At 42.1% G+C, this 20,750-nt stretch overlaps 1 protein-coding gene across 8 annotated transcripts in view; it reads right to left on the bottom strand.

Annotated features, from left to right (window-relative positions):
- VPS13D (vacuolar protein sorting 13 homolog D) overlaps positions 1-20,750 on the bottom strand; it is a 259,048-nt gene that overhangs the window by 109,299 nt on the left and 128,999 nt on the right. For all 8 annotated transcript variants that reach the window (XM_040461642.1, XM_040461677.1, XM_040461651.1 and 5 more), the window contains 8 exons: positions 17,728-17,851; positions 16,263-16,498; positions 12,864-12,972; positions 7,217-7,380; positions 5,764-5,872; positions 3,505-3,684; positions 1,062-1,178; positions 100-249 (listed from right to left, as the gene is read on the bottom strand). In XM_040461642.1, the coding sequence (XP_040317576.1) occupies positions 100-249; positions 1,062-1,178; positions 3,505-3,684; positions 5,764-5,872; positions 7,217-7,380; positions 12,864-12,972; positions 16,263-16,498; positions 17,728-17,851 (1,189 nt within the window). The remainder of the gene's footprint in view (positions 1-99; positions 250-1,061; positions 1,179-3,504; positions 3,685-5,763; positions 5,873-7,216; positions 7,381-12,863; positions 12,973-16,262; positions 16,499-17,727; positions 17,852-20,750) is intronic.

Genomic DNA, 20,750 nt, shown 5'->3' with positions numbered 1-20,750 from the left:
GCCGAAGCATTAACGTTTTTAGGACACCAAACACTGGATCTGGCTGGGTGTTCAGCAAGAACACAGGCGGATTAATAAGTTGAGAACTGCCCGCATTACCTGTACATCCTGTATGCTGAGTTCGAGCATATGACTGGTTGCCAACTGTGTATAATGCACATTGATTCCTGTAAGACTTGCGAAGACCAGTTCTTCTGGGGCTTTATTAATTAAGGACAACCCAATTCCACCTTCTAACTTCACAAGCACCTGAAAGGAAACCAAAATACAACACAGTGACAGTCTAAAACAGAGGCCAAGGTAGCCAGGAGAGGACAAGGAAAGAAATGGCTTTAAATCCCTCTACTTTACCTCTGAGCAGAAGAAAAGCACTTAGAGAAGAATCGTATTGTCTAGCTCCGTCCTCTCGCCAGGCGCCTTTCTCTCCGGGCACAGTGCCCACCCCACCCAGAACTCCAAAGTGATATGAAAATACTCTCTCGGAGCTCTGAGGACATTCTGCATTTCATTACAGGAAAATAATTTTTGAAAATCTTTCTCCCTTTTTGGGGTGCAAGCTTTTAGTAAGTTATTCACTGAAATTTGTAATATCCGACACAGTGCTTTACCTATAGGTCCTTAATTTTAAAAAAATCACTAAATAAATATCCAGTAAGTGTGCATTTTCATGTTCATTTCATGTTCCTTTTCAAACTTTTTACTTTCCAATGCCCAAACAGGGAGAGAGGAAAAAAGACAACAAGAGAAAGCTGGGGTCCCTCAAAAAAAATCTAGTTGCGTTATTCTCGACCTTCAGTCCTGTGTAAATTCAAATTATTTAGCTGTCTTTATTGTCATCTTACTTCAGCAACATTTGTTACATTCAGATTCAACTTTAGCTATCATTTAATTAACATATTCACACATACATGTTGTGATAACAGTAAACACCATGAAGCAACAGCCATATTTAGAATTCACAGAGGGCAGAGAGAAAAGAGGTCTAAAACTGAGAAAACCACAGAGCAAAACTCTAAACAAATTTCTGATAAAGAAATAAGTGTGCAATACTCAAAACTTACTTCTAATTCCTGCTCTGTGTCTGGATTCTTCAATTTCTGTACCTCTTGTTCAGTTACAGGAAGTTCACCCACTTCATATGATGAACGGTCACTTTTCCGTTGGGAGAAATCTGTTATCTGAAGTCAAAACACTATACTGAGAGGGCTCATACTTCCACAGTGAAACCTATTCCATACCAACCAGATAGATCAAAAGTCACTATCTGCTCAACCATCCTGTGGAAGTTCATGGTTTCCAAAGCACTGCCAAGTAAGACTTATGTAATAATGAAGTAAACTTGGTTTTAAGTCTACATGGCAAATGCCAAGCTGCAGACCATGAGAACCGCATATGGGGGAGCAGGGGAAGGCATATGCAGGTGATCTAGAATTATACAGGTCAAGTCAAAATACGCAAACCTCAAGATCACTGCATTCAACATTTGTCTTAAAAGAAGGGTGCTTTTATTTTATTTTTAAGTGTTTATTTATAGGGGCACCTGGGTGGCTCAGTCAGTTAAGCGTCCGACTTCGGCTCAGGTCATGATCTCACGTTTCGTGGGTTCGAGCCCCGCGTCAGGCTCTGTGCTGACAGCTCAGAGCCTGGAGCCCGCTTCGGATTCTTTGTCTCCCTCTCTCTCTGCCCCTCCCCTGCTTGTGCTCTGTCTCTCAAAAATAAACAAATGTGTAAAAAAAAAAAAAAATTTTTTTTTTTTTACAGTGTTTATTTTTTGAGCAGGGTTGGAGGGGCAGAGAGGAATCCCAAACAGGCTCCACACTGTCAGCACAGAGCCCGATACAGGACTCAATCTCACGAACCATGAGATCATGACCTGAGCCCAAACCGAGAGTCTGACGCTTAACCAACTGAGCCAGGCAGCCGCCTCAAGAAGGGTGCTTTTATTTTTTTTTATTTTTTAAATGTTTTATTTTATTTTTGAGAGACAGAGAGAGACTGCATGAGTTGGGGAGGAGCAGAGAAACAGGGAGACACAGAATCCGAAGCGGGCTCCAGGCTCCAAGCGGTCAGCACAGAGCCGGACGTGGGGCTCGAACCCACCGACTGTGAGATCGTGACCTGAGCCAAAGTCGGACACCTAGCCGACTGAGCCACCCAGGCGCCCAAGAAGGGTGCTTTTAGAAAAGATATTGTGGATTATGACGAACTTCCTCAGACAGTTCACCCTTGCACACCAGCCTCTTTCCTTTTCTCCTTAGCTCTCTAATTACACCCTGACCTAAGCACATGACCTCCAGCACATCTCTCCCGAGCGTCCCACCCATATTTACACTGATTTCTGGACATTTTCACGTGGACAACATATCTAACAAGTCCAAAACTTAACTCCCCATTCCTCTCAGAAGTCTCTTCAGTGTTCATGTCTTAGTGACATGGATTATTGTCCTACTTGCCCAAATCAAAATTCTGAAAGCCATTCCTGACCCCTTCCTCTCATTCTCACCTTCCATCAATCAGGAAATCTGTCGGACTCTCCTCCTTAATAAGCTTCCATTTCTACTTGTTTCTCTCCAACCTCTTCAGCCCTACCCCTGCCACCTGCTTGAATCGGGGCCACACACCCTCATCTGCGTTGCTGTAGCGGCCCCTCAGCTGGTCTTCTATCTCCAGTTTTCCTCCACTCCCATCCTCCACACTGCAGACAGAGCAAGCGAGCGAAAAACATTTCTGCTCACGTCATTCCCTGACTCCTCACTGCCACAGCAAACCCCCAAAATTTGTAGCATGTATCAGGCTTTTAATAATCTGGCCCCAGCCTTAATTTTGAGCATAGACTCAGTGCCAGTTGGGTGTCTCCCTTTTATTTCCAGGCCTTCACTTATCAACTTTCCAAATACTGTATGTGCTTAGTACCTCGCATCGTACCTGGCTCCAATAAGTGCTCGATAAATAACTGTGGGGCGAACACTCTTATTATTTGGGCACGTCCCTCTACCTTTCCTCTTGATCTGGCTAACATAAGTCCTTTCAGTTAACCTTTAGCCCTCAGCTTAAGTATTACTTCTCTTAGGATCCCCAAGCCTCCAAACCTGGGAATACAAATCCTTTCTATATATGCAATGTAACACCCTCCCCTCCTGCTCTCAAAACACAATACTGTCATTGTGTGATCAGGGACCTCATGTGTCTTGTTGTTAATGCCACTGATATGGCAATTATTGGAAGATTTATAATATATGATGAACGATAATAAAAATAATAATATGTAGCATTCTTGGCATTACCTTCTTGAATTCATATACTTTTTTTAATATCATCTTATATTTTTATAGTTTCAATTCTTATAACAACTTTGTGAGGCAGGTCTTGCCCCCATTTTATAAATGAAGACATCATATCCTCATAACCAGAAAAATGTTTCCATAAATATTTGTTGAATGCCTAACCAATGTGTGGGGGGAAAGCACAGCGAGATTCATGCCAATTCTCAGGATATATCATCACCTGGAGGGCTCTAGTCGGTCCGTCTGGGATGACTCTGATGGATAACATTCCAGAACCAGGCCTCATTTTTTGGTTGATAAATTGTTGTTCAGGTGGCACTGGCCCCAAAAGCTCCATGGAAGTATCAGGACCAAGAACAACTTCAGCTCCGTCAAACAAACCAGAAAGCCCTCCTTTGGCCTGAAAGAATAAAGATGTGTAAGAAAAGGAGAGGCCCTGGCTCTGACCACTTAACATATCATTTGAAACAAGTTATCAAATGTAAATTCTCTTTTGAAGGGTCATGGTCCATTCTTAACAAAAACATTTACTATTTTTTCAGCTTTGCAGAAGATGAAAACCAGGAGGATTACCTGGGCAAGACAGATAGTTACGCTACACGAATGAAGAGAATTCTGAATAAGAATAGAGTATGTTGGTTTAGTAATAACTTCTAGTCATTAAGATAAGCTTTAAAAAAGTACCAAAGCCCTGTTGCCCTGTTTCTCATTTTGGGTTTGCTTAAAACCCTAAGACATTCTGAAAATAAAGCAATTATAACTGTCATTCAACTCTCCAATAAGAAGCAAATTCTAGAGTTGAAAACCTCCCCAAACAGGCCTGTGGTTGGACAGTCAGCTCAAATATTCAGAAGATGACACCTGTTCTAAAACGAAACCGGGAATGGTGAATGTCACCTGAGAGCCAGATATTCAGACCTTTGGAGAAAAGTATCTTCTGCTATCCGCCCTGAGCAAAACGGAAGTCTACAGGACAATGCCAACGAGACAGCAGATACAGGGCTAGAGAAGACAATGGCTAGAGTATCTCGACCCCCTTTGTTAATTTTTAAATACTGAGTAATCAAAAGGAAACTTCAAGCTGGCTTTAAAGAACACATTTCAACATGGAGAAAGCTTTTTACGACTAAAGTGTGTACGCAGCCTTATCAGGGCAGTGTCAGGAGATGGTTAACGCCTTCGATTACTTTCTTTAGAATAGGAAGATTGAAACAAGCTTATTTCCCTAACCAAGGCACACTTTGCTCTGCTGAATACTGTTATTATAGGGTCACTCACAAGCAGAGAAATGATGTAATGGATTCGAGAAGCAACAAAACACCAGAAAAAGATTTTTTGGTGCGGGTGGGGGTACTCTGAGAGAATCGGATTTACACGGGCTTTAGGAACAAACTGGAAGTAAAGCCAGGGTCAGACATGGGGCCCAACAATTATAACACACCCTCTCTTGCCTCCAGAAGCCTGAACTGTATTGCTAATTGAAAATCACAAATCCATTCCAGATGTGTGCTTCATAGAAGTAAGCAGCTCGTCTTTGATGAAAAAAGCTCAGGGCAACAGAGATAGAGAAAATAAGTCTCACCAAACAGCAGGCAGAGGTTCCTTACAGTTTTGCTCAGTGCCCTGGAGAACAATCTCCCATTTTGGAGGGACAGCCTGGTTTCCACTAGGGACAAACACCAAGAGTTCTCTGGCGAGGGCCTGGTATTCCAGCGTTTAACTTTTGGGCAAAGCCCTGGGCTGAGGCAGAAGCGCTCCTTGTCACCCATGTTGTTCAGCCCTCGGCCCAAGCCTCTGACACAGAACTTCCCATCAACTCATCTCAGACCCATGGTCTCATTTCTCACATGAAGCCAGAAGGGCAGAAAATCCAAACTGCTGGTAATTTTCCAAACACGCATTTGCTTATGAAGTACCTGGCAGCTTATCGAGGGGTAGACTGGCTGAGGACAGAGGACACTGACCAGCAATTTTCATTCTGACATTTGCTACAACAATTAAACGCTTATTTGGGTACCACTAAGAACGCAGAAACTGACAGCGTCTGGAGAATGTAGAGCCCACGACGATCACTCACCATCTCCTAGAACACTTCACAAAAGACTGGTGTAGATGGCACATTGACTTCACAGGCCTAAAACTACTGCACCTAACTTAGCAGTGGGCTCTTTGCTGGCATTTTTCTTTCTTTCTTTTAAAACTCACAACTTATACCACCAAAGAAAAACAACCAGATAAGCCAAGGAAAAAACCCCATTACTTTCAGGCAACCACTCCCAATACAGTTCTCATATATTATCACCTTAAAAAATATTTCCCCTATAAGTGCATATAGATGCACAAGTTTCTTGATTTTTCCCTTGCTCTGGAATTACTTTTCCCCATTCAGCAACACATTGCGTATATACCAATTGATACTTTGTTTCAAAGAGGGCTCCAACACGGCTTGCTACAACTGGGGGTGTCAAACACTACTGACCTGGACAACCAACCCATGTAACCCACAGGTCAGTTTTCCTTCTCGGAAACTCCACGTCTGAGTTGTGCTTCGCCTGCGATCAGGCTTTCTTAGCATCAGTGGCTCATATCTGGAACACAGGAGAGTGCAATGAATACTCTGAGTCAAATACATTCGGCTTGAAGAGAATATCGGGGTCGTGGTTTTGCTCTTTCTTCCAACATCCTCCACTTTTAAAACCTAATGGGCAGATGACGCCTGGGTGGCTCGGTTGGTTTAGCATCTGACTTCCACTCAGGTCATGGTCTCACGGTTCATGGGTTTCAGCCCCGCGTTGGGCTGACGACTTAGAACCTGCAGCCTGCTTGGGATTCTGTGTCTCCCTCTCTCTCTGCCCCTCCCCTGCTCACGCTTTGTCTCTCTCTCTCAAAAATAAACATTAAAATAAATAAATAAACAAACAAACCACACACACACACACACACACACACACACACACACACACACACACACAAACCCTAATGGGCAGGTAGCCTGGAATCTCGTGACGGCTAAGTATCTCTTAATAAGAGAGGAGGAATAAGCCAAAACGGAACGCAATAAACAGGAGGACACAAAGGAGTACCGGTACTTTTAAGGATTCTACTAGATGTAATGATCAGGTTCCTGCATTCCCACAGCGACAGGCAGTCTGAGAAGGGCTATCTGCTAAAAAGATCTTGAAATATTTTCAAGAGACCTTTTTCTGTTTAATTACAATTACTTTTATGTTGGGTTTTCACTTGTAAGTTATGTAAAGTCATTTTGGAAGTGAATTTTGGAAGGTATTAACTGGAAAAAAATAAACTGACTGCATAAAGACACTAAGGCATAGGCAAATCAAATAACTTATCTGTCCCTAATAACCAATTTGAACCCAAAGAGCTCATCATAAAAACATCTTTGATTGTTCTCTCAATAATTCACTTCTGCTTTTGAAATATTTAACAAAATTCTTAGAAAGACCAAAAAAAAAAAAACAAAAAAACCCAAACTAAAAACAAAAAAAAACAACTGCTCAGGGTACCTGGGTGGCTCAGTGAGTTGTGTGTCTGACTTAGTTTTGGCTCAAGTCACGATCCCAGAGTCGTGGGATCGAGCCCCATGTTGGGCTCCGAGCTGAGTGTGGAGCCTGCTTAGGATTATCTCCCTCTCCCTCTCTTTCTCTCCCTCTGTCCCTCTCCCTGTTTGTGCTCTTGCTCTCTCTCTCTCTCAAATAAAAATAAATAAATAATATTAAAAACAAACAAACAAACAAACAAACAAAGGCTCAAAACTTGTATCTGGGAACACGACAGGACTTTCACTGAAAAAAAATACAAATATAAAGATACAAATTCTTACTTCATTTATAGTCTCACTTTTTGGTGTGTATTTCCACTGAAACTGAGTTTGGAAGCAAAGAATTCACATCAAAAGTTGTTTAGAAAATTACCTGTTGTCAGTTACTGCGGCAAGGCCAGCGATGTCTAAAATGGCGGAACTCTCGGGGGAGCGGGCCGCAGAGGGCTTATTGGGGTTGTGGGGCACCGAAGACCCCTCGTGGGCCAGCATGCCCGTGCCGGTCATCCTCCACAGCTGGGAGCGCTTCCCGGGCTCCTGAGGGCAGAGACACAAGGACACAGAAAGCTGTCACAGGCAGCCAGGCTTCAGGTAAGGGAGTCAAGAGCTGCACACAAGGGCTAAGTTCTCCATTCAAAGCCGTACTAAAAGGCATTTTCCACATTATACAATTCTAACTTCCATTGTCGTCAATCCTGAGGTGCACCTAGGATGAAATACACTGAACTCGTCAACCAAACAACCCCAAATTATGAATAATGTAAACTTAAAAAATGTATTCTTCTCATATACTTGGTATCTTCTGAGCAAACTAGTGAGTTGAGGTTCGGTCTAATCTCCATTAGCTGCACAGCTAGGATAAGTGCTGTTCCAGATGGTGACCCTCGGGTGCCCTGACCTTAGAGAGGGATCCAATTATATAAAGTATATATGATAGTCTTTATATGTGATCACTGGTAATCCTCATAACTGGCAGACAACCAGAATTTACCAGATGTCTTCTCCCTTCCTGTGTTTCTAGTGGAAGTAGACTATATTGAGGGATTCTAATTTACAGATTAATGGTATTCAAATATCAGGTTGACTGAATTCAAAGGTTATGCTAAGGTGATTGCTGCTAATTTTAAATATAGTTTCTTCTTAGGAATATTTTACAAGCAGCACTTGACTTCCAGGTCAATCCACGGAGGTCTATAAAATCCGCTATATTCAAGAAGGAATAATAATAATACTTATTGAGAATTTACTATGTGCCAGCCAGTGATCCATGGGATTTATTCATTCAGTCCTCATTTGACCCACAAAACAATCCGATGACATATATCCTCTTATTGTCCTTACTCACAGGTGAGGAAGTTACGGTTCAGGGAGATGAGGACGCTTTCCCGTGGTCACATGACCTGGAGGTGGTGGAGTGGGGAGTTCACCTCCACAGCCTGATTTCAAGGTCAACATGCTTAACCATTCTGCTCACACGGCCTTCCTAACACGATGTGGTTGGTTCTGGTTCAGTAACACCTACCCACTAGAATTCCTGCTGGGTGAACATATACTCTGGCTAGACCTATCAGGATGACATCCACTCTCACCAGCTGGGAGCTCCTCCAGAGTGACAAACTTGTGGGTACCATAAACTGGGTCTGGGTACCATGCTGCCCCCGTGTTGGAAAGACAACTTCCGCGTTACATTTTCTTTTTTAATGTTTATTTATTTTTGAGAGAGAGGAGAGACAGCGAGCACAAGCAGGGAAGGGGCAGTGAGAGAAGGGGACAGAGGATTCAATGCGGGCTCTATGCCGACAGCCCAATGTAGGGCTTGGACGCACAAACGGTGAGATCATGACCTGAGCCAGAGTCAGACACTTAACCAACTGAGCCACCCAGGCACCTCACATTCTACAGAGTAAAAACTAACGACATAATACGAATATGAATTCCAAATGCCAGGATTTGAAACCGGGCTGCACCATTTACCAGCTGAGTGACCTTGGACAGGTTACTCAATCCCTCAGAGCTTCTGTTTCCTGATCTGTCAAAGGGGGAAATTAGCTATTGTTTAGGGTTCTTGTGATAAGTGTAACAAACAGAAGGCACTCAGCACATGCCTGGCACAGGGTATGACCTCAATAAATGTTTGCTGTGTCATTTTGACCACAGTTCTTTACACAGCACTCTATGTACCTCATCTTAGCTGATCCTTCTCCCAAACCTGCTAGATCGGGAAGAAAGTGAGGTTCAGGGAGGAATGTGAAATACCAGATATCATATATCTTTAAGGGAGGGTGCTGTCTCTCCCATGCTGCCGCCTCCCATGCCTATAGAGACGGAACAGACCTCTGTGTCTCCCTCTGAAGTCCCCACAGGCTCACATCTCTGCTCGCAGTGGGAGAGCCCGTCTACCCACAGTGCCAAATCCACATGGCAAAGTATCTCAATTACCCTGCAGGTGTTCCAGATCGGGAATCTAAGCACAGATGCTTTATGAAATCAAGTTTCCATCCATGGATTCCTCTACTGTCTGCCTTTATGTACAGACTCATCATAGTTGGAAACTACCAACATTTCCATGGAAAAATCTGAGCCATACCGTTCTCCTTCCAGTTCCCTACCCCCCTTCCCTCACAATTTAGCCCTAAAACCTTTAGATGACACCGAGGAGGACAGAAGTCCATGGGGATTGTGGGTGTTGGGGTGGGGGGCGGACAGCCTAGAGTGCGGTGCTGAAGCCCAAGGCGGGTGATGATCCTCACACGGGACTGGGGGACGAAGGCTTCGTGTGGATGGTCAGAGATGAAGAGAGGGTAGAAGAGCATTCCTGCGAGGGGCGGGGTGGAAGGGGTGCTGTCCAGGATGTGGAGATGGGAGCCGGAGCCGGGGAGCGGGCTGTTTATACAGGGATGGGGTGCAAGATCAATTTGTGATGTGGGGCTGGAATTGGAAAGAATCAGTGAGAACTGCTGGTTTTTAAGATGGAGAGATACAGAAATATGCAAAATATATATGTATATGAGATATGCGTGCGTACATGCACATGTGTCACATCTGTGTGTGCACCTGTATTACGGCGTGCGTGTGTGCGCAGGTGTGCAGGCATACATAGTCCATGCACACGTGGAAGCCCTAGCTCTGTGCCCTGGGAGAGCCTGGAAACGACACACCATGACAACAAGCGCACCCAGTGTATACAGCTTAGCTTTCTAACTTCCATTCTCAGATAAGAGGGATCAGAAGTGGCAAACCCAGAAAAGCAGCAGGGAAAGTTCAGACGAGCCCAGAATAACCTGCTGTGTTAGAAAGTAAGCAAGTGTTCAAGGACTGAGGGGCATACGTCCAGTGGACACAGAAGGTTGAAGAGCTCCCATGGGCCAAATACGGGAATTGAGCACTAAACGTATCCTAACGGTAACAGGTAACACGCTGAGTAAAAGAGGAATCTATACCCACGACAGACGCGACGCTATGGATGACACTGCCACGCCCACCCCAAATTCTCATGTTGGAGACCTCACCCGAAACTTTGATGGTATTTGGAAATGGAACCTTTGGGTAGTAATTAGGTTTAGACAAGGGCGCACGAGGGGGGGCTCTGCTGATGGACTTAGTGCCGTTGCAAGAACAGACACTGAGCTTGCTTTCTCCCCCCCACCTAGAGTCTCTGCCATTTGAGGACACCGCAAGAAGGCACAAGTCTACAAGTCAGGACGTGGGCCCTCAGCAGGGAACCAAAGGGCCAGCACCCTGATTCTGTACCTCCCAGCCTCCAGAACTGTGAGAAATAAATTCCCATTATTCAAGTCATCCGGTCTGTAGTATTTCGTTATACAAGCCCAGGCTAATACGTATACGTAACACACAGCAACTGTGATGAGGTTCAGGATATCTACACAGTCTCAAAGTACCTGTCCACAAGGTCTTTACTAAATATGAGGGCAAGACAGAAACTTCAGTTCACGGTACAGAAGGCCAGCAGCCATCACCTTCCTCTACTGCTAAAGCACCAACAGTAACAGGACGAATCAAAACCACAGCATCACTTCTATAGAATTTCTGCCCATTTTTCTCTTACATTTGAGATTCGTTCACTATAAAAAGTGAAAAACAAAAAACACCAACAGAAACAAAAACCCAACCAACCAACCATCTAAAATGTCACTCTCTTCGTTCCTGACTAAAGAGCAGAAGTCCCGTTGCTAATGCTAATTCTTAGAACTCTGCTTGGTTTTGGACGTCAGCATAACTTATTTATATCCACCCTCCTAAGTGCCATTTTTCATCCCCATCAAAGGAAATTAACAGTAAAAAATGTTACATAAATTATCACATCCTCTTCAAAGTGTTTTTGCTACTTCATAAAAAAATTTCCTTTTCTCTGCTTAACAGTCCCCTAGTCCTTGGAGATTACACAGCTATTTGACATTGCTGTTTTGCTGATCACACCCGGTGATCCAATCCCAGCTGGTAAATCACCTCACTCCCGAGTTCGTTTCCATTCATGCTAACATCCTCCTCGACTTGAACATTCTCTGAAAGCCATCTGACAGCATCATTTCCAAGGACGCTCTGCCACTTATTTTTTCAATTCACTGGACTTGTTGGACTCGCTGCTTTCAATTTCTAGATTATTGCTTTTCCAAATTTTCTTCTTCACAATTCCCCCATAAAAGCCTCCAGAACTGGGCGCTTTCAATTACTATGCCTCGTGGTCTCTTTAGTTGTCACCATCCCCAAATCTTATTTCCAAAAGGCATCTCACACGTAAGCGCGGCCTCCCATGGAGTGTGAGAACACGGTAAGCAAACCTGAATTAAGTGACTTTGAATGGGTGGAACAGAAGAATTACCAGTACTGATAGGGTGACGGATGGGTGAACCTTGGAAACACCACGCTAAGCCTAAGAGGCCGCTCATAAAACACCAACCATATGCAAGCCCAGACAGGGAAGGACGCAGAGACAGAAAGTAGATGAGTGACTGCTTAGGGCTGCAGAGCAAGAAAAAAATGGCGTCAGAGCTAGAGACACAGGATCTCTTTTGGAGGTGCTGAAATGTTCCGAAGTTGAGTGTGATGCTGCTTGCACGTATCTGTGGATATACTACAAAGCACTGAACTGTACACTTTAAGTGGGGGGTCTGTATATGAATTGCATCTCAGTAAAGCTGTTAAAAATGTAAAAGTGAATTAAAAACACATGTGTATTCAAGTTTCACTTGAATGATCTGAACCTGCCTGGTTCCCCAGTTACAAATTTGCTAAGAGCTGTACAAACTCACATCCAGGTGAGGCGACACCACTGACACACGCGCCACCACCTCTGGTGATAAAAGGGGTCCTTTGTCCCCATCCGGGCAACTGGTAAAGAGACACTCTCTACCAGGGTTATTTTGGGACTGTGTGATTTACATTATGCAAAATCTTCTGGAACACAGCCGTCAGGTAAACAGGTTTTAAATCATCATCATCGGTAATCTTCCGCCTCTTAAAGTCACTTCTACGCCTCTGAGTTCTCAGGCGCCTTTCGTGTTGAGGTTTGAACTACTTATCGCCAGTCCGTCTGCCATCTGTGCTGCTTCCGGCCAGATTTGCCTGCCTTCCTCTCTATACGTAGGTCTACTAGCGGAAACATTTCCCTAAACTGACCCTTGGAAAGAACGTGTGTCGGCATAAAAAGGGGGAAAGTTGTCAGTTTGATAATTTTTCCATTCAGTTTAGGAAAAAGTAGACTGGGGAGCCATTTCAACGGAAAAAGAGAGTATTGAGAACAGCAAATCATGACTCGGGAAAAAAATGAATTTAAAGGTAAGTTCTCCAAAAAGGGCATCGAAGATGAAAAGGGCTTGGAATTCCTGGAGCAGATGTCACAGGAAAAGAGGAAGAACAGCAACTTGAGCAGGAGAGACCCCACATCCCACCCTGAGCAAGTCGTCCAGCCTGTGCATGAGGAGGGGACAGACTGCATGACCGGAGGCCCCTCCACGGCTAACAGTCTCCCCTTCTAAACTCCAAATGCTAAGTGCTCTTACCTTCTTCTTTAAAATGACTCTCTGTGTCTTTGGTGAGACATCCAAGACCAGCTCTGCACAGGTGGTAGCCTTGCTGGAAGCCACAGGCCTTCCTGTCCCTTCCTGTAAACTGGAATTAAAACAGTCATACGTACATACGTGTATATACATATACTTGCACATATATACAAGTACTCAGAAGCAAATGCTTAAAACCTCATCTGTAAAGGGGAGACTTTTTTTCCATCACGAAAGAATGTCTAACCCAAGTTGCAGAAAGATCAGGTTATGTTTCCAGATTCATTTGCCAGAAAACATACTAACATTTCCCCTCTCCTGATGATTCTAGTGCCTTACAATTCAGACATAAAAGAATGACTATATAGCTTCAGCACCCCCTCCTCCCAAATTAAGCCAGACATTCCAAGGGTCCAAGAATTAGCTCTACTTTTTGCCAGACAGAAGATCAGCATCACTGCATCCCTAAAGCTTGGCAATGAATCAGAAGTCCCTCTAGAATGAAAAGAAAACAAGGGGTTCATATTCACCTTCCTCCAACCCGATCGTGTCGTGTTTCTCTGTGGCTTAAGAATCCTAAGTTTTATGGAATGTTGCAGCCTACCTACACTTAGGGGTATTCTTTTTTTTAATATTTTTTAATGTTTATTTTTGAGAGAGAGAGAAACAGAGCGTGAGCGGGGGAGGAGCAGAGACAGGGAGACGCAGGATCCAAAGCAGGCCCGAGCCATCAGCACAGAGCACGATGTGGGGGCTCAAACTCACAAGCTGTGAGATCATGACCTGCGCCCAAGTCGTACACTTAACTGCCTGAGTCACCCAGGCACCCCCCCCCCTGCCAACTTTGAGGTATTTTGGTAAGATTTTATTTAGATTATTCTACTGTTTCCACTAATCTCCATCATCAAAAAAGGGACCGATGAATTGGGAGTTAAAAACTAGTTTTCATAACCCAAAAAAAGCACACGTGACAAAAATAAAGACATAAATTAGATTTCAACAAAATTAAAAAACTTCTGACCTTCAAAGGACACCATCAAGAAAGTAAAAAGATCATCCAAAGAACAGGAGAGAAGATATGTGCAAATCCTATATCTGATACAGAATTTGTATCCATATTATATAAGGAACTCTTAAAGTTCAACAATAAAAAGGTGAAAAAAAAATTTTTAAATGAGAAAAGGATTTGAATAGACATTTCTCCAAAGATACACAAATGGCCTATTAGCAGAGGAAAAGATCCTCAACATCATCAGTTATTAAGGAAATGCAAACCAAAACCACACTGAGAAGTCATCACACACCCAGTAGGATGGCTACAATCAAAAAAATGTAAAATAGTGTTGCTGGGGGTGTGGAGAAGTCAGGGCCCTTGTATGTTGCTGGTGGGAATGTAAAACGATTCAGCTACTGTGGAAAATGGTATAGTAGTTCCTCAAAAGGTTAAAACATAGAAATACCACAGAACCCAGCAATTCCACTCCTACATATATACACAAAGGAATCAGAAACAATTACTTAAACCAATACATGCACAATCATAGGCACATTGATAGCAGCACAAAGGCCAACAACAGGAGACAACACAGATGTCCATCAACAGCTGAATGGACAACAGAGTGTGGTATGCCCAAACAATGGAGTATTACTTGGCCACAGTAAGAAGGAAATCCATGCTGCAATGTGAATGAACCTTGAAAATATTAATGCTAAGTGAAAGAAGCCAGATACAACAGGTCACATATTTATGAATCAATTTACATGAATTATCTGGAATAGGTCGATCCTTAGGGACAGAAAGTAGACTGGTGGTTGCCAAGGGCTGGGGGGAGAGGGTAATGGGGAGTAACTGCTTAATGGGTTCGGCGTTTCTTCCTGGAGGGATGAAAATGTTCTGGAACTAGACAGAGGCGGTGGCTGCACAACATCACGAATGCACTAAATGTCACTAATGGTTGATTCTTAAATGGTTAATTTTATGTTATGTGAATTTCATCTCAATTTAAAATAAAAACCAACAAAAACAAAAGTTGTCTCTTCCCCAGCATTTGTTCTCTCCCACAATGCAAAAACATCGTGTCTTATATACTCCAGAACATGGTTCAATCTCTCCTCACACCAAGATTCTCAGAACCTCCCTTTTTATCTGCCCCATATCTGTCCAACCCATTAAACTCCTAATCACCCATAAGGATTCTTCAGTTAAAGAGTGTAATAACTACTGGAATTGAACTTAAGAACGTAAAGAGAAAAACATGATTAACAACCAGATTAAGAACTGGCTTTTCAGGCACTAAAACCTTAAGCATGTCATGCTGTCAAGTGCCATAATCTTTCAAAAGAAACAAACAGGCTGGCTTAATTATAACAAAATAAACATCCCAGCACCATTATTTCCAAAGAGAACTGCAACAAACAAGGAAAAGAGTGGCTATTCTAAGTAAAGATGCCCGTTCAATTCATTACTAGTGAAATCTGGACTCTAGGTAGATGAGAGGTACCGCCAGGCAGAGAGATTACTTTTGTGAGCCGCAGGCAGATAAAAAATACCATTCATAAGCAAAACTATTCAGAATTTTTGGAAAGGAATCTGACTTTAAGTGTCCTGTCCATCCGGCGATTTATATTTGTAAAATGCTCAAGATTTAGCTATTTTCCCTGGTTTTTCCACAGGTAAATCTTAAAATTGGCCCCATCACCAGCACAGAAATAATTGTATTTATATGTTGGTGAAATGACTACTTTTTGAAAGCCCAATGTTTTGAATCTCTATGTGCCAATCTAACAACAGAATTAGAATAAACTTGCTATTCTTCACCTGAGTTTTCTAGATACAGCTAACCAGATGTCAGTGAAGATTATAATTCTAAGGCAACTGGAATTACTGTCAAGTTGAGCTACTTCGGTTGGCTATAGGTGATAAAATTAAGATAGACTCTAAGTGTCTGCTTAACCAGTATTCTCAATGGGAGAGAGGAGTCAAAATGATTTGAGTAATTATGATAAAGACTGGTCAGTTTCAAATGAGGAAAGACATAAAACAAACTTAAAACCAGCAGCAAGAAATTTAAAAAATGCATTAAAAATACCACCTTAAAAAAGAAGAACTGAGGATATTGTGAGACTAATATCTTATGGGAGGAATGTTAAATACTAGAATGGATTATTGGGGAGATCATTTAAAAAAAGAGCAGTCTTGCCTCTTTAGATAAATTTAATCTAGCCAGAAGACAAGGGTTTAGCCTAAGACCTCTCAAGATAGACCCTGAGCCCAGGATTTGGTAAAGAATGGAAGGAATCTTCCTCCATCCTTTGAGCCTCTTGAGAATTGCTTAAAATTTAAAACCAGTTACGAATTAGAGCCTTCTGCTTTATGAGAACAGTAACTGAACCCAGAATTACCCAGAGAATGTATATGTAGCAGCAATGTAAATGAAGTTTTCATAATAAAGCTGTCGGTTATCCTGGAAATCGTTCATGTTGCAGTTGAGCTCTGAGGAGCCTGCCCCTTTGACGGTCAGCGTGATAAAAGGAGGCAGGGTGGGTTCATCCCAGGCATAATCCAATGAAGTCATGGGCTTCACTTCAGTTCGGAGCCTGGGTTCAGCTACACCATGCTGAGTAAAGACAACTGGAACCTACGGTAAGGGCAGAGAGGATACAGAGGACTTTCATTCAGAGTGGTGTCACTAGAAAGTGAGTCAGTGCTTCCTAAATTTAAGTTCCAGACCCTTCCCAAACAAATCCTACATTGGGCATAACCACAATCACGAGGGCAATTCTCTTGTCTCTTCAAATGCCTTTCTCTTTATAGAAAAAAAAAAAATTATTTCTTTATTTATCTTGAGAGAAAGGTGGAGGGGCAGGGCCAGGGAGAGAGGGAGAGCATGAGTCCTGAGCAGGCTCTGCACTGTCAGCACGGAGCCCAAAGCAGGGCTCAAACTGAACCGTGAGATCATGACCTGAGCCAAAATCAGGAATCGATGCTTAACCTACTGAGCCACCCAGGCGCCCCTTCAAATGCTTTTCTAGTCATCTTTCAAACTGCAACGAGCCCAACAATTAAAGGACACAGACCATCTCTTCTACCCTCACCCCTCGTGATACACTCTGAACCCAGAAAGGAATAAAAATTCTAGAATTCGGCTATGGGAAGTCACATATTATAAGAGGTTGTTATTCAAAGGCATTATTTAAAATGGTATCTTCTTTCCATCTTGGCTTTACTTGGAAGATTTATAGAAATGCTCACTGTAGGGGCGCCTGGGTGGCGCAGTCGGTTGAGCGTCCGACTTCAGCCAGGTCACGATCTCGCGGTCCGTGAGTTCGAGCCCCGCGTCGGGCTCTGGGCTGATGGCTCAGAGCCTGGAGCCTGTTTCCGATTCTGTGTCTCCCTCTCTCTCTGCCCCTCCCCCGTTCATGCTCTGTCTCTCTCTGTCCCAAAAATAAATAAATGTTGAAAAAAAAAAAAAAAGAAAAGAAAAGAAATGCTCACTGTAACTAAGCAGTGGTAAAAATGCCCATTCCCATTATCACTGGACTGTCTGATTCCAATTCCTCTCTGTCTGTATGGAATGTCTACAGAGGGTACATGTCCACCAAACAATACAGTCAAAATGATTGGGGGTGGGGGTGGAGGTGGCACTGAGAAGTCACTTCTGGACAAGTCTGCCCAGCAATCAAAACAACCAGCAGAAACCACCTCCAGAAGGTAAGGATGTCTAGGGTTATCCAGTTGAGGAGATCCCCACATAGGTTTTTTTTAAACCCAAGTTTAAAATGTATTTCATCATTATCTTCAAGGCGCTACAAACTCCACCTTCCCGCAAGTGAAACAGCCAAACTGGCTCACTACCCTGCTCGATACCTTAGAGAAGTTGTCAATTCGGAAAGGAGGGGGTAACTGGTCCGTGTCACTAAATGAGATCCTATAGGTAGCTCCTCGAAGAGTAATTTCCACACGCAAGAAGAAGCATTTTCCCAGAGTATCTCTGCAGAAAAAGGAAAGAAAGAGACTGCACAACACAGAAGAAACAAGTTACAGTTCACTTTCTTATACTTCTCACAATCCTGATATTGCCTGGACTTTAACTAATACCACTGTGTGCTCTTCCATCACATTAAAAAGGTAGAAATTGACAGTGTAATCACACAGAATAATAAAAAAGAATTCATTCAAGCAACTTCTGTACGGCAGTTTGTCACTCTACAATAAGATCTACATATTTTACTTAGTGGATATGTTTTGGGTAGTAGTGCCAGCCTAGCAAATGAGTAAAAATTGGTTGAACTCCATAAAATTGTTGATATTAGATTGCTCTGACATAAAAAAAAAAGAGCAATTTCACATAGTTCAAACTAATATATTGATGTTATTGATAACCAAGGTTTTCACTATAGGATGAGGGAAGAAGGTGAGGAGAATCCACCAGTAGTTACCAGCAAATAAATATGATTTGTTATATATATGTACATGTATATGTGTATCTGTATTTAAATATAGATAGATCACTTGAGAGAACGAAGAAGCTCTATCTTACAAAAGAATATCAGCTAATAAACACCGAAGAAATGACAGAATTAGAAAAATCACCATTTTGCAACCACCAATGAAATCACTGATTCAGGTAAGAACCATCAGACCACTGAGTGAAAGATTTGGGGGAAAATACAGTCTCAAATTATTCCCCCAATGGCTTACTATTGTTTACAAAGAAGTAAAGGTAACTTTACAATAGAGACACCTGGTGGACACCATCCTAATCATATGATGACTGAATTTAGCAACATCAGTAAAGGGAGCAACAGACATCACAGGCTTCCTACTGATGCAACGAGAAACACACACCACAACATAGGTAGTATTCTTACCAAAAAAGGTTCAATTAAATCTATGTATAGGAAACTGTCAGAAAAATCCAGAAAACATACAGGGTAACAGAATGGATAATTAAACAAGATCCATCTATATGTTGTTTACAAGATACCCATCGTAGACCTAAAGACACCTTCAGATTGAAAGTCAGGGGATGGAGACCCATCTGTCATACTAATGGAAGCCAAAAGAAATTCGGAGTAGCCATACTTATATCAGACAATCTAGATTTTAAAATAAAGACTATAACAAGAGATGAAGAAGGGTATCATATCATAAGTAAGGGGTCTATCCACCAAGAAGAGCTAACAATTATAAATATTTATGCTCCCAATGTGAGAGCAAATATATATATACACACAAATATATACACACATATATGTATAAATACATATATATACATACACACACACACACATAGTGAAACTCATTGATAATAATACCATAACAGTAGGGGACTTCAACACCCCACTTAGAGCAATGGACAGATCCTCTAAACAGAAAATCAACAAGGAAACAATGGCCTTGAATGACACACTGGACTGGATGGACTTTACAGATATATTCAGAACATTTCATCCTAAAGCAGCAGAATACACATTCTTCTCGAGTGCACACGGAACATTCCCCAGGATAGATCGCATACTGGGTCAAAAATGAGCCCTCAACAAGTTCAAAAAGACTGAGATTGTACCATGCATATTTTCAGACAACAATGCTATGAAACTCGAAATCAACCACAAGAAAAAATTTGGAAAGACAACAGAAACTTGGAAACTAAAGAACATCCCTGTAAAGAATGAGTAGGTTAACCAAGAAGTTAAAGAGGAAATTAAAAAGTACATGGAAGCCAGTGAAAATGATAACACCACAGCCCAAAACCTCTGCGATGCAGCAAAGGTAGTCATAAGAGGGAAGTATGTAACAATCCAGGCCTTCCTAAAGAAGGAAGAAAAGTCTCAGATACACAACCTAACTTTACACCTTAAAGAGCTGGAAAAAGAACAGCAAATAAAACCCCAAACCAGCAGAACATGGGAAGTAATAAAGATTAGAGTGGAAATCAATGCTAACAAAATTTAAAAAACAGTAGAACAGATCAATGAAACCAGGAGCTGGTTCCTCGAAAGAATTAACAAAACTGATAAACCGCTAGCCAGTCTGATCAAAAAGAAAAAGGAAAGGACCCAAATAAATAAAATCAAGAATGAAAGCAATCACAACCAACACTGCAGAGATACAAACAATACTAAGAGAATATTATGAGCAATTATATGCCAACAAATTGGGCAAACTAGAAGAAATGGACAAATTCCTAGAAACATATCAACTACTAAAACTGAAACAGGAATAAATAGAAAATTTGCACATACCCATAATCAGTAAAGAAATTGAATCAGTAATCAAAAATCTCCCAAAAAAACAAGAGTCCAGGGCTGGATGGCTTTCCAGGGGAATTCTACCAAACATTTAAAAAAGGGTTAACTACTATTATTTTGAAGCTGTCCCAAAAAGTAGAAATGGAAGGAAAACTTCCAAACTCATTCTACGAGGCCAGCATTTCCTTGATTCCAAAACCAGACAGAGTCTACTAAAAAGGAGAACTGTAGACCAATTTTCCTGATGAATGTGTATGCAAAAATTCTCAACAGGATTCTCAACAAATCTCAAAAATATCTCAACAAGATACTAGCCAACCAGATCCAACAATGCATTAAAAGAATTATTCACCATGATCAAGTGGGATTTATACCTGGAATGCAGGGCTGATTTAATATACACAAATCAATCAATGTGATACATCACATTAATAAAAGAAAGGACAAGAACCACACGATCCTCTCACACAGAGAAACATTTGACAAAATACAGCATCCTTTCTTGATAAAACCCTTCAAGAAAATACAGATAGAAGGATCATACCTCAAGATCATAAAAGCCATATACAAAAGACCCACCACTAATATCATCCTTAAAGGGGAAAAACTGAGAGCCTTCCCCCTAAGGTCAGGCAC

The sequence above is a fragment of the Herpailurus yagouaroundi genome, unplaced genomic scaffold, assembly GCF_014898765.1.
Source record: "Herpailurus yagouaroundi ecotype Mexico unplaced genomic scaffold, PumYag 77, whole genome shotgun sequence".
Classification (NCBI taxonomy): Eukaryota; Metazoa; Chordata; class Mammalia; order Carnivora; family Felidae; genus Herpailurus; species Herpailurus yagouaroundi.
This window is presented reverse-complemented; position numbering and strand designations above follow the sequence as displayed.